The 13,344-nt window shown below is 37.9% G+C and overlaps 2 protein-coding genes across 2 annotated transcripts; both read right to left on the minus strand.

The window, feature by feature from the left end:
• Positions 1-386: 386 nt before the first annotated feature.
• LOC137937630 (stem-specific protein TSJT1-like) lies at positions 387-1,946 on the minus strand. Its single transcript, XM_068782734.1, has 5 exons — positions 1,687-1,946; positions 1,367-1,607; positions 1,158-1,278; positions 925-1,031; positions 387-695 (listed from the first exon to the last, which is right to left on the minus strand). Exons 1-5 carry the CDS (start codon positions 1,887-1,889, stop codon positions 654-656), a joined length of 714 nt encoding a protein of 237 aa, XP_068638835.1. The 5' UTR covers positions 1,890-1,946; the 3' UTR covers positions 387-653.
• A 667-nt stretch (positions 1,947-2,613) lies between these two features.
• On the minus strand, positions 2,614-12,678 carry LOC137936540 (carbon catabolite repressor protein 4 homolog 5). Its single transcript, XM_068781273.1, has 14 exons — positions 12,338-12,678; positions 11,808-11,971; positions 11,058-11,123; positions 10,910-10,962; positions 9,039-9,120; positions 4,823-4,875; positions 4,479-4,566; positions 4,281-4,373; positions 4,131-4,163; positions 3,945-4,042; positions 3,616-3,733; positions 3,282-3,367; positions 3,117-3,201; positions 2,614-2,876 (listed from the first exon to the last, which is right to left on the minus strand). The coding sequence occupies exons 1-14, from the start codon at positions 12,537-12,539 to the stop codon at positions 2,802-2,804; spliced, it is 1,296 nt and encodes a 431-aa protein (XP_068637374.1). The 5' UTR covers positions 12,540-12,678; the 3' UTR covers positions 2,614-2,801.
• Positions 12,679-13,344: the final 666 nt, after the last annotated feature.

A 13,344-nucleotide genomic window follows, 5' to 3' on the forward strand; every position in this document is an offset into this window, starting at 1 on the left:
CGTGGGCTCATGTTGGCTCAAAGTTTGGAAAAAAACCTAACTATTTTCGCTGGTCGTTGCTACAATAGACCCGAGCCAACTTCACTCCCTCTTGAACCCTTTTACACAACGGAGTCACATTATTAAGCCTTTCTCTCTCAGGTGGCCGACCCACCTCCAAACTCCAATGCGCTAAATGGTTGAATTGGAAAACGGCATGTGTTATCCGTCCTCATGTCACCATCGGTACCGCATCATATCCTACACATCAATCCCTGTATGCGTTACGTGTAAAACTAAAATCATCCGACTCTTATCGATTAAACGATCGAATGCATCAGCCACGTCCTCTCCTTTTTATAAGTTTTGTTACATTACATATTCTTTCGAATTTAATAAAGGAACAGGTAGTGGAGTTTACAAAGCAGGTGATGTAACTTACATCGTCTCTTTCTTAGCTGGTTGCCCCGGGAAAGAGGAAAGAGTCCCGTGATTGATAGATGGATACAAAGAAAGATGCTGTGGAAAACCCCGTTCAACCATTTTTACACATCAAACTACCAACTAAATCGCTACATCCAACGCTCTCATGGAACAATGGATCAAACACGCAAAGATGAGTAGAACAAGAGCCTACAGTTTTTACAGCATTTACTGATATCTGTTTTTCTGCTTCAATCCATGGTGGTGGTCGCACATAATTGAGGCATCTCGACCTGAAAGGAACATAAATCATTCATTTTGCTTCAATCCATGGTGGTGGTAGCAACGAAGCTGGTTTTATGCTATGATAATTTATAGTAGTTGGCTGGATTAATCACATAATTGAGGTCTCGTGGTAGCTGAGCTGCCGTTGACGAAGATTAATATGGACACCAAGTTTGTCTTCAGGCAATTCAGAGTTTACTTACGTACGCTTCAATCAAGTCCTCTGGAGATGTTTACCTTGAATGTTGCACCACAAATCTCCTCCTCCTCCGCTGGCTCCGCCGTGACCTTCTGCTTTGGATGTTCATAGCTACGGAGGTCGGTTGCCGATGAGAACAAGCATCCTGAATTTACAAACCGAAACAGAATTAAGAATGATAAAATAGACATCACATAAATTAATGTTCTATGTTTTATTGTATTTTGTTTCTACACTCCCACTTTGAAAGGGTCGAGAATTAGAAATTTACCACAAGGAAACGATGCAAGTGACTTTCCACATGATCCTCTAAGTACATCGATTTCATCGGAGAACGCGAGATATCCATCGGCAGTTATTCCCCAGAAGAGAGGCACTTTTCCCTCCTGATCCTGTTTAGTGAAAATTGATAACTAAGTTTGATTCTGCAACTTTTGGAAATTATAGGAGAGAAGAAAAATTGAGAAGACTGAGACGGACGGAAGCGACGAAGACGGTGGAAGTGGCCTTGTCGAAGATGATGAAGGCGAAATTGCCCACAAGATGGGCTACCATGAGGCTGGCCGGATAAGGTGCACGATCTCTCAGAGCCTTGTAAGCCTCCATCACCAGAACAATCTCTGTTGCGTTCTTGCCCAGACCATATTGTTGCTTCAGCCTTGACAAGTTCTCCAGAGTTCCCTCAAACAGGCAGAAAATTTCGTCCTTGGCAGCAAATGACCTGCAGCAAGACCAACCAAACCGTGTCATAAAGTAGCAAAGTTAAAGAGTGGTGGTGATGACGATGATGAAGATGTGACCTAGGTTGAAGGAAGGACTGGTTATCGTGGGTGTAAGACATCTGCATGTCACTGCCTACGTTAACGGAGACAGCGGAAGGGGATTGCTGGAGAAAATCGTTCAAAAGACCCGAAGCAGATTTCTTTGGGGTGGGAGTCCTATTTCCGGCCTGAACGAGCTCCTCCGGAGCTTTAATGATGGCACCATGAAAAACTGCCAACATCTTCGCTCCTCGAAGGAAAAGAGCCCGGAGACGAACGAAGAAGGAAAGAAGCTAGCAATGACGATGGTAACAACAGGAAAAATGTGAAGGGGGACTTTTCTCCCAGAGACCGAGGAACTATCCCGTATTTAAGGCCAAGTTAGTAGGCAGATGAGGCCTCAATCTACAATTATTTTAATCAGAGAGGGCGCCCTGCGTTGTTTTCTTTGGGAAGCGTCTGTCGCCATAGTTAGGGGCGTTTGGAAAACAGTCCATCCGTGCCCAAAGATAGTTGAAAAGTAAAAACGAGTAATATATATCTGAAGACAAGGGTGTTTAAGGCTACGTGCTTTTGCCAACACTGACATGGCCACGGGCCCAAAGAGGCTTCGGTATTATCGAAATCAGAGGTTGAGGGGACACGTTTCAAGACTTCTACATGCGCTAGAGTGTAGTTAGTGAGGCTTGAAGTTAACGGACGCAGATCCTTCTTTGATCAAAGAGTGTTGTAGTTAATGAAGCTTTTATACGAAATATTATATAGATAATAACTAGATGACATGAAAGAGGGCATTTAAGATTACTTAAGAACTTAATTCTTTTAACTAGTTTTATTATGGGAATCGAATTTGCAATTCCAGCATCCAGTCTTTTTTATCAACAGAGAACTATTAGTCGAGTCTTATCTCGATGGTTAATGTTGATCGGAGAATAAACTCCTCATCAGAGTTGCCTTTCACATTCATTTCAAAAAGCAAATTGAATCTTATGATCCACTAAACTTTCATTCCGTTACAGCAATATTCATCGCTCAGTTTTACTTTATAAACCGTCTCCACTAATGTTTATATGCTTCTTCAACAGTGAAATGTAGTATATAGCCAAATGCTGACAATAAAAGTTCCAGTGGATGGAAATGCTACTGAAAAACAGTCAATGATTAGAAATGCTTCCCTCCTCTGCGAAGGCCAGTTCGCATACTAGAGCGAGATGATCGCTGCCCCACTTCTGCAAACACGAGACAAGGTAATGTATACTAGAGCGAGATGATCGCTGTCAAATATTACGCATCTAAAGGAATATACTAAATTGATTAATTGAGGCCAATATATAAACTAAAAAACTTTTTTTATTTCAAAGGCAACTTAAGACATTTGAAACGGCAATTCTTTGGACACTACTGCTACAACAGCAACTAGTGATGGTCATACCAGTTAAACAAACATGATGACAATAGAAACGTCTTACCCCACTTGGAAGGCCTCCTGTTTTCTTCAGTATGTGTATTGGTAATGTTTCAACAACTCCAACTGGAACAAGCTCCTCAGAATGCCTTCCAAGAACACAAAAAGTCTCAATAACTTGACCAAAAAATTGAAAAACATGCCTTTTGCTAAGCAAAGATTTTGTTACCAGATATAATCAACCGTCCCCATAAACTTGGAGTGGTATGATGTCACCAATGGTTCTCCATACTCATCTCTAGTGTTACATTGTCCCTGTCACAATGACGCTGATGTTAAGAGATCATGCATTTTCCAGAAAAAGAAAAAAGATGCCATGTCATCTGATGAGTAACTTAGATAAGCTAGCAATGGAACTCACACATCCAAGATTAAATAGAGGAATACATGTCAATAAGAAAGGTAACTGGTATAAATCTCAACAGAACCCACTATACTGTGGTGGAAACTTGCACCATAATGCAGCGAGAAACTCATTAGTAATCAGCAACAAAACAACTTACCGGAACCCCTGGATATGCACTGTGAAGATTTAGGTGGTGCCTTAAATAAGTGCATCTTTTACTTCCAACTGCCAGATTTATTTCTTCTTCACTCCACGTATATCTTAATGGCACCGACCTACAAACATATGAGAGTTATTTTCACGCTTAAGAAAATAAAAAGTAATAGCAATTACGTGTTTTACAAGAATAAATGGAGATTCCTGAAAACTAGCCATGTTTACTATCCATGGAAGTGGACATGTAAATTATTAATATCTTCATGTACTTAACAACAAGGGCAGTGCACTAATCAGTCCAGGCAGAATATAATGAAATGAAACAAAAACCTTTCCATCGCCTTCCCGTGAGAGTGAAAAGGTTCCCATCTCAGAGGGAATCCAATTTGACCAGAAATCTTTCTGCGGTCATGCAGTAGAATGTCCAGCTGTGAGCCACAAAATGAAATTTCAACATCTATGTTTCCAAATACTGTACCAATAAATAAACAAATAATGTCTAAAGCCAATACACACCTCAGATGAAGCCAAAAACTGATAAAGTGCACTCTGGTACAATGGTGGATGGGAAAACCAATAAGTACAAAATAAATAAATAAAGAACTTCATGAGTAGATGAAATTTCAAAGAGAAAAGTTTTCATCGGAAAAGTTTCAAAGTCACTACCTGTGGCATGCTATTAAGATCACCAGCAACTACAACAGGGATGCTGCCCCAATCTTTTGATATTGCATGTGCTCTCTTCAGAAATACTCTAACCTATTTGATAAGTACACACCATCAGATAGACTAATTTCAAAGAAATCTGATATATATAATCAGCAAGGTATAGGAGGACAGAGTTGAAATAAAATCCAGGTTTACCTGACCCAGTTTGATATCTCCACGATTTGGGTTAAATAGTACATGTATGTTCCCTATAAGTAATCTTCTGTTTTGTTTAATCTTGTATCTGTGGAAATTCAACTATCCATTAGAGAAAGAGAGAGATAGAGCCAACAAGGAAACCGTACTTCATCTAACACAGATAAAACCAAGAAAATTTCATTTGTGGAATACTTTTAGACTTTTAAGACTACAATGAAGTGGCCTCCTTACCGAATGAATGAAGAGGCCTCTCCTAGCTTGTATTCATTTTAGCTAACCAATAAGATTTTTACCATTTAAAAAAAAAAAAAAAAGCTACAATGCATTCAATGAGAACTCACTGTTTCGATGATGAGATGTTATCACTTGAAGAACTTGATTGATTAGTATTCATCTGTATAGAGAAGAAATTTAATTTAGCACCTGCATAGAAATGCACGTTTTTCCTTCATGAAAAAATAACTTTTCCTCTGAAATATCTATGTAGATATTAGAGAACAGTCATAGGCACCATAGTACACACTGATTAATGGTTAAAAAACAAGCTTGAACCAAAGATGTTGTCTTTCAGGCTACAAACACCAGGCAACATAGCAGCAAGGGAAAATAAAATGTGTGCATAGAAGGGATTGATGACTTTAAGATTCACATGCAAGCACATATAGAAGCACTTTTTGCCTACCTGCACAGGAACAAATTTCTATCTTGAAGATGTTTATCGAAAGGGACTGCTGATAAAAATTATCACCTCAGTTTTTTCAGATCAAAGGTGGTACTACAGCGTAACATTAGGGTCCTTTTCCTTAACTTAAAATGGAATCACCTTACTATGGTGTACTTAACATTAGCAGACCATCTCAAGAAGGTCAGTTGGATGGACAAGATTCTATGTAATGCAATACATCACAATGAAGAAGATCTAGCTGAGGAATATTTAAGAACAAGAGATCACCCCAAAGTCACACATGTTTATGAAAGAGGAAGAAGTAAGGAGATTTAACCTAAAGAGGCTTGAACTTCCTATTTTGGGGTCATTTTTCAAGAACAAAAACTCTAGACTAGGAAGTCTCTCTAAGTTGCAATTTCTTGTAAACTTTTGGAGATTAGCAGTTTTGTTGGGAGTTGGGTTGAACCTAGTTCCATCCCAAAACGACTAGTCACTTTGGAGGCCTATTGTTTAACCTTATAACACATAACTTTTCTCCCCTTTTTCAATGTGGGACTTTTCCCACTCAACGCTCATCACATCCAGGCTTTACATGTAATGGGCCTGAAACATGGGCACAAATCCTCAACAAGGCACACAAACTCCTACTTCATGGAGTCCACAACACACAAACTCCTACCTCATGGAGCCACAACATACAAATAACCTAGGAACACAAATTGAGTCTCTGTCTACACACACAACTTACTCTTATACCATTGTTGGGTGTTGGTTAGCCACTTAGGAGGTTTATTATTCAACCTTATCACCCATTAACTTTTCTTCCCATTTTTTCAATGTGGGACTTTTTCCCACTCGACAAGTTTTATTGGACAAATAACTTGTTGTTTTTATGGGAAGCACAACTCAAATAGCAATTTACTACTTTGGTTAAAAGCTTCAATTAGAAAATCTTCCTTTTAAGTAGAAGTTTCCCTTTAAGTGTGGATCCTTGTTTACATACTAGGAAAATATAAAGTTAGCAATTAAATAGACTACAAGTTGTAAGTCCTAATTAGAGTTTATTTCCTACAATGGACAGCATAAGAGCATAAGATTTTTCTATTTTATTGATTTGTATGTCTATAGAAGGCCCTCATATGTAACACAAAAATTACTCTTTTGGTATTGAATCAAGTTTTGATTTTTGTTCTCTTGGATAAAATTATCCTATGTCTTTTTTCTATGTTTGCTAATTTTCTTAAAAGCCACAAAAATCCTATACTATCCTTCAAATTTAATCCATCAAACTTAAATTCAGATTATATTTTTTGTAATTGTTGCCAAAATCTAGCATACCACACTCTAAAAGAAGCATTCAACTTTGTTATTCCTTGAATCTAAACCACAATGCCGTGTCACTATAGCAGACTAATAAATGAGAAAACAATAAGGACGAAGATAGGGACTCTCACAACCCTAACTAGAGGGCAGAGCAAACAAGGGTAGAAAGAGATGGATGACACAAAATAAAATTCAAAATCAACAAAGACTATATATGATTTCGAACACAACTAGTGATAACAATCACTAAGTAGGTAAAACTTATATCAGGAAATATGGGAAAAGTTTTATCCCACTTACAACCTCTCAAACATGAAAGAACACACCATAGACCCCTCAATAAGAGACTGACACAAAAACTCCAAGGAATTAACATAATCAAATCGCAAATAAAAAAGAAAAGAAAAAAAATCACAAAGTAAGCTTGAACATAGAAAACCAAGAAAGAAACTAAGAGTGCTTCTAAATTTTGAATCAACATATAGAAGAATTTCAAAATAAACCAAAAAATTCACGTCCACTAGCATCAGAAACAAAACTCTTGCCAAGTTTGGTGTCAGATAAAGGGTAGATCAGTCTCTGGTTTGTTACAGCGAGTTGGATGGAGAACAGGTTTGTGACCAAGCAGTTCTCTGGTCTTATATGACCACACAGAAATACAGAACAGGCTTGTAAACTTCACGTCAGGTGGAGAACAGAATATTCTCAGTTCTGCTTGGTGTTGAGCAGAAAACAGATCTGGTGCTCTGTCTTGGCAGGTGTTTCAGATACACTTTTTAAGAAAGAAATCTAAGAAGAGAACAGTAAAAAGAAAAAAAAAATTCTGAACCAGTGAAACTTAACTTTTCCTTCTTTTTTCTTCTTTTACTTCCTCTTATTCTTCTCCGTCTCTTTTCTTTCCCCATCTTAGGACCACTTCTCTAATACCCTGTTAAAGTTGGCTCTAAGTCTATCCTAAATGACGAGCCAAAGTTATGATATCTTTCTTCGATTAATAACCATAAGATTTTTCCTGATATTAATCTTGCATGTTAAAGATGGGTCGAGTTCCATACCAAAATCACTTGCTGAAGTTAGTATGCCTTTTTACAACTAATAACAACAGAATTTTTTCCGACATTAATCTATGTGCAATTATTAATCTCTGTCACATACAAACAAATAAGTTCTGATACGTGAACATCACAAACGGGTTACAACAAAATGAAGTACAGATTACAAAGAAGTAGGAGAGAAAAGAAGAGAAGAGAAAGGAGAGAACGGGAAAGAAGAGAAAGGAGAGAACGGGAAAGAAGATAGAGAGAGAATGAGAGAGAAGATGATTGTGAAGGAAGAACCATATAGGACTTTTAAATAAAAGCTGTATGGGATAAAGATTAGGGTTAACGGATGACCCCTCTGCCCGCTTAAAACTTAGAATATAGTAAAAAATGAGAAGAGTGCCCTTCTGCCGCACTTAAGGTATCAAATATCTAAAACTAAAATACCTCTAAGAAACATAAAATTACACTTTCTATCAATCCCTAGCATCTATTTGAGACTTTTCAACAGTATTTTAGTTAGCTTCAAACAAACTCAGGTAAAATATGTTTGTGCTAGTCCTCTGCTGCTATTTCACCAGCCATATAGAAAAAGAGAAATAGTCACACCTTCAATGGGATGCACTTCAAAAAAATACAAAAAATAGTCAACTTCTGAGTACAATGATCAGAGGCGCAATTGAAGAATTGTGATCACTTCTTCCCACACAACTTGGTGAGGTTCATGAATAAAAGCATCCTAGCCCAGATGCCGAAAATGGACTCGTTTTGTTTTTTTAAAATGGACTTAAAACTGAATTTTGAGAGGTAACCAGGACCAGTAGGTAGACGCAGTATGTTCCAGGATGAATTGTGGAGAACTATTGTTACACTGCTCTTTATGTTGTACCTGACTTGACAGAAGCTGAAATGCAAGCCCTCCTGGAAGGTTCAGACTGTTTCATACTTTGTTCTTACATCCACTTTTCATGGAAAAAGATTTTGTATTAATTGGATGTTTGTCATTCTTCTCCTCTTTGGACATTTCACCATTATTTGATGAGATTGAGAACATCATATTGCCGTTTCAGATTTCTTGGGCTCAATGCCCAGAGAAGCTAATCAAATGGGCGAATCTGTTGCAATGAGCAGAGCCTCTCAAAAAATTTTTGTAGTAGCATTTCCTATATATTTAATTTAATTGGTATGCCATTGTAATAATAATGTAAATCTTGAAGGTTTGTATTTTCCTCTGTTACACTTTTGAAATCTTTTCCATTCTTTTTGTAAACCCCTGAGACCCTTGTAATCTCTCTTTTCTTGATACATAAACTCATTTCTCACGGTCTAAACAAAGTTTTTGCATGTCACATTTATACACCAAAATCAATTACATTTTTGCATAGCACAAGACACAAATTCATGTAATAATATACATTCATATATGACCACATAAAGACACATACATACAGACACCTTGACACAATAATTTTACATTTAAAATTACAGGGAGAAATTAAAACAAACAAAAAACACAGAAAAAGTCACCTCTAGAACACATAGTTGAGCCACATTGTCACGTAGTCCAAACTTCTGGAACTCTATGTCCTCTTGATGTAAAATTGTAAATCTGAAGTCAACATATAGATGGTGTTAATTACACGTAGGAGAATAGTGAGAAGCCCCCACAAAATATAAGCAAAGAGCAGCACATGTAATATAGCATGCAGCTGAATAACAATAACTAATGAAAGACACCTTTCACTATTCACTCCAAAAAAAAAGGACACCTTTTACTAGGCTTAGTGGCTGGCTCAAATCTCAGAATCTGATTCAAAACCAGTAGTAACTTGGAAAGATATTGGCCCACAAAAGGCAATTCACTTCTTATGGACAACAGCATGGGATACAATTCTAACATGTGATCAATTATTAAAAGGAGGCAGCAAATTGTCGATTCATTATGCAAGTTATATAATCAAGAAGAGGAAACAGCCAACCATCAATTTCTTGTGGAGACAACAGGCCTACTCTATGGGCTCCACATTGCCAGCAACATTTCAGCTCCCCCCTTACGGTTGAAGGGGACTCTCTTATGGCGATCCAGTGGTGCAAGAAGGGGGCAAATGCCTCCAGGCATCTCCTGAGTTAGATTGAAGAAATTTACGATCTGGCCAAATCCTAAAGTATATCATGGCTGTACACTCCAAGATCAGCAAATGGTTATGCAGACAATCTGACAAAAGAGGACGCCTCCCTCCCTGAGATGATCATCCAGAGTCCTCACATTTCTGTAAGGGATTAACATTTTTTTCACTTATTTCTTTGTAGCCAACTAATTAGCTCTTGATGACATTATGTTTAAGTACTTTTGGCCTCCCCCCTTTCTGGGAGGCACGTAGTATCCTTCCTTCCTCTCTTCAATAAAAACTAGCTTTTCAAAAAATAAAAATAAATAAACTAATTTTTGAACGAAATATTAATACTCTAATTGAATGTATCACAAGAAAGTCTAAACCAAAATTTTGGAAAGGATAACTAGGACTTTCTGATGTTCAGAATGGATTTTGTGATAGAGAGCTTAGAGCTTGTTTAACTTTGTACTGATGCATTTCTTTATACAACAGAGATTATACATTTACAAGACTAACATATGATATACTTAACCTAAGTTATTATTCCTTTATCATTTTTTTAGTTATTCCATATCGCTCAACTGAATAGGTTATGACATTTGGAAATTTTGCTCCTTTCTAATACCTTATTTTTTATTTCCAAAGCCCTCTTCATCTCCAATGTGCTTTACTTTGAACGACCATAATCTTAGAAGATATTCAATTGTTTTCTTCAATTTCTTTTCGAAAATCCCCTTATCAAATGGTGATTAAGCCATTGAGTGGAAACTTGTTGTACAAAGGAAGAAATTGAGGAAGAAAGAATGGAGAAAAGAGAGAATATAGAGATGATGGGAGAGAGTGCATGTGACGCACTCCTTGGAGGCTCAAAAAGTTGATCTCCTCTTCCTTTTGTTTCAACTAATAACAGCAATGCCCCTCATAGCTTCTATACATATAACTTCATGAATACACATCAGAATTTAACCAAAACTGAACCATAGGTTCCCAACGTGATATATAACCTACTGCTATTCCAGAAGCAAATACTACTAACGGGAAGTGACCAAAATGCCCTTCAACATATATTTTAACACTTATCTTGCAGCTTCATATAGTTTAAATCTAATGACCAATGTAAAAATATTGTGACTAGAGATTAGGTGGCTGCCTCGATTAAACAGCATTTTTGAGCTAGACCTTGGAAGAGATTCATGATGCCCACAATCATTTAAAATCAATGTAAAGAGCAAACTGAAACCAAGATGACAGGTTCATACAAGCTTGAAGATTTAAGAGCCTTACAGGTCTTCCCTCCAAAAAATAGCACACCCATCACATGCTTCCCCTGTGCGACCCTATAACAGGTTTTTTTAGGGAATCAGATCTTGAACATTGGCCTTAAATTGAAGCAATACAGCTTAAGTGTATATAGCCAGTTTCTCTTAAATACCTTGTAAACACCTCTGTAACCATCCTCATGGAGAAAATCAGCTAGATCACTGAAGCGATCAACCTCCTATGGACAGAACAGTGTAAAGTAAACATTCAGGATTTCGTTTTTTACAATTCACATACATTACCGTCAATTTTCAATATTTAAGTTGTGATTTTAATAAAGATTCAGGATTTCGTTTTTTACAATTCACATACATTACCGTCAATTTTCAATATTTAAGTTGTGATTTTAATAAAGATTCAGGATTTCGTTTTTTACAATTCACATACATTACCGTCAATTTTCAATATTTAAGTTGTGATTTTAATAATATCAAAAGAAAAATAGAGGTAACTAATTGAAATAAAACAGCAGCATCAAGAGATCATGGAGTTTCTAGCAGGCAACTACTTGTAACAGGCAAAGCATAAATCCAGTAACAACAAAAACAAAAGGGAGAAACTGAGAGATGGATCAAAGAATATGATGAGGAAAGGATCATGTCAACTCATATTTAACAATTCCATATGATGAAGAAATTTTCTACAGTCCATTCATCAAGCAAAAGCAAAAGTGAAATGAAGTATAAAACTTGTTAAAAAAATAACATTGAGTTGAAAACCACCAACGTAACAAGAGATGTTATGTGTCACAATGCTGCTGAAGAAAAAATAAACGAATAGCATTGTCTTAATTAATGTCAATTTTACCAGTTCAAGTAGATAATATGTCAGTGCCAGACCATGAAATAATTGCAACACTTGCCTGGAGACACAAAATGCTCGGCTTGTAGATAATAAGCTCCCTACGTATAAGCTTCTTTCTCTGACTCCATTCTAAATTTTGAAGTGAAACCTCACTATACAGATCTGAATGCTTCGAGGCATTCTCAACTCCTAACAAATTATACGAGACGATTACAAACCTATCTGCAATAGAAGATTTTTATCAGTACAAAGGAAAAAACAAAAAACAAAAGCAAGAAAAGTTTCAGGTGGATGTTTCCAATAAAATCATGCCAGAAAAAGAAATACTTCGCAGGTTAGACCGGGCATCCAACCATTATGATTCAAAATTAAGCGTGGAAGCTTTAATATTTCCTGTACTCCACATATATTTCTGGGTTTTGGAATTAAAAGCCATCCAGTTATCACAATAGATGATTCCGATTTCCAAATAGCCATAATGTTTTCCCCTCAAGAGAAGGCTTGGAAGTAGTAGCAAATTTTCATCCGACTAACGGGAAAAAACAAAATTGAAATAAAAAGAAATAAAAGAAAAAGTAAAACTCTTGCCTTTACAATGGGAATAATCTTCAGGAGAGAAAAACCACTCCCGACGTTCCTCCGAACTCTTGGCTCTTGTCTTTTTTCTGCGGCTCGAGGAGATACCTCTGTCTGAATTTCGCTTTTCATGACGAAGGCGAGGTTTTAGGAAGTCGGAGGCTCCGCCAAGAACTCGTCGGCGCCTGTGCCTCGGCTTTGCGACGTTCTTCATAGCAACTTGGAGGTCACTAAGCTACAAGCGTCGACAGGTCGCCGGAGCTCTCATGAGTCCGTAAAGGTCACAACAAAAGCCACAAGGAGCGGTTGCAAGCGCTAAACCGCCGACGTGCCAAGGTACAAGAGGCAAAGCTCCCGGGTTGAATTCCAGGGGTCCAGACTCGGGTCTGTTCTGCTGCCAAAAAATAAATAAGTCGAGTTCAGTTTTTGCCCGGTTAGTCCAAGTATCGTGGTTCGGGTTAGTCCTAAAGTGACACACGGGTCCCGGTTAGAGGCCAACAAGCAAAAACAAAAAATTAATAGTAAAAAAATCGTGCCACATAATAAAGCATGAATTAACAAAAGCAACAAAACATAATAGAGCAGGTATTAAACAAAAAAACTATCACGTAGAATTAAAAGCAGTGAAAGCTGATAGAGATAAGAGAATTTACGAAAAGATTCTTTTCTCAATTTCTAGCTTAAGATCTGATTTTTTTCCGATCTCTGCCGCCACTCCCATCGCCACCACCAACGATTGGTACCTGAGCCTGGCATCCCGACACCGAGCTCAGCCTTTGGTCCTCCCTATAGAGCCCCGCTACTCTGTTCCGGAAGGTCTCTGCAGAGCCCACCTGCGCCACTGCTGCCGCTGCTGCACACTACCACTGCCGCTACCGCCGACGACTCCGTCGTCGTCGACGCCGCAGCAGCGTCCCGAAAATCTGCAGAGCCCGTCCGTTGACGGTCCTGCGACGCCACAGCCAGCACCATCGTCGTCGCTGACGAGCTACCGTTGCCCGTCGACCCTCTGCAACCAA

This window comes from Aristolochia californica, unplaced genomic scaffold (assembly GCF_029961685.1).
Source record: "Aristolochia californica isolate CCGP_79_NKW_82.1479 unplaced genomic scaffold, dmAriCali1.0.hap1 SCAF_7, whole genome shotgun sequence".
Lineage (NCBI taxonomy): Eukaryota > Viridiplantae > Streptophyta > Magnoliopsida > Piperales > Aristolochiaceae > Aristolochia > Aristolochia californica.